This window comes from Pyxicephalus adspersus, chromosome 8 (genome assembly GCF_032062135.1).
Source record: "Pyxicephalus adspersus chromosome 8, UCB_Pads_2.0, whole genome shotgun sequence".
Classification (NCBI taxonomy): domain Eukaryota; kingdom Metazoa; phylum Chordata; class Amphibia; order Anura; family Pyxicephalidae; genus Pyxicephalus; species Pyxicephalus adspersus.
In genome coordinates, this window is record NC_092865.1 from 43,773,627 (window position 1) to 43,774,478 (window position 852).

At 31.1% G+C, this 852-nt stretch overlaps 1 protein-coding gene across 1 annotated transcript in view; it reads right to left on the reverse strand.

Moving 5' to 3' along the window:
• Positions 1 to 595: 595 nt before the first annotated feature.
• The window catches only part of DDX47 (DEAD-box helicase 47), a gene marked incomplete at its 3' end in the record, with an annotated part of 28,415 nt that continues 28,158 nt past the window's right edge, over positions 596 to 852 (reverse strand). Inside the window, 1 exon segment of the mRNA XM_072420955.1 lies at positions 596 to 742. Within this exon segment, the coding sequence (XP_072277056.1) occupies positions 596 to 742 (147 nt within the window).

The window sequence follows — 852 nt, forward strand, 5'->3', positions numbered from 1 at the left end:
AATCTTGTTTTATATATTTACTTATAAGGGTTTTTTGCCTAAATCTGGATCAACTATGTATATTTGTTTTTTTTTTTTTTTGAAAGTTTCTGGTTTCTAGCATTTTTATTTCCCTTTGTGATTGAAGTCGATGGACTTGATTTCTTTTTTCAACCTATGTAAGTATCTGGAGTGACCCATAGGACGAACAGATTTTCTCTCCCACAGCAATTTACAATTTAAATCTTGTGTTATATGTTTGAGTAAATATGGTATAATAAAACACTTGTCGTAAGATTACAAATGAAATAAAGCCACAGTACTGACTAAGTTGACTGTACGTATTTAAAACAACTTTACTTACAGAAGCACATAACTACAAAAATAAAATCAAGCTAAAACAAATCTTACTTTGAGCAAAACAACAAAATGACTATACTACACATATGGAAACAATCAAGATTGCTTGTTGCATGATAAACAGGACACAAGAGCATAGAACCAACTGGTAAAACCCTGTACATAATTACTCTATTCCTACTTTTACCAGAACACTGTAAAGTCATACAACAAAAATAAATGTCAATTGAATGGAATATTTTTAGAAATTAGTTACCTGACTCATTTGTCCATGAAGCGGAATGGCAGTGAAACCAAGATTTCGAAGTAAGAGGGAGACCCTCTGGGTGTTGTTACATGTGCTGCAGAATATCATAAATGAATTTCCAGCCAGCTCATTTAAAATGTACACTAAATAACTGTCCTAAAATAGAAAAAGAAAAATAGGGGGATAAACTTTTGGGTGACGAGAATGTTTTGAGTCAAAATTTAAAAAGGAAGTAAACCCAAAAATGACCACAAAAAAAAAAAAAA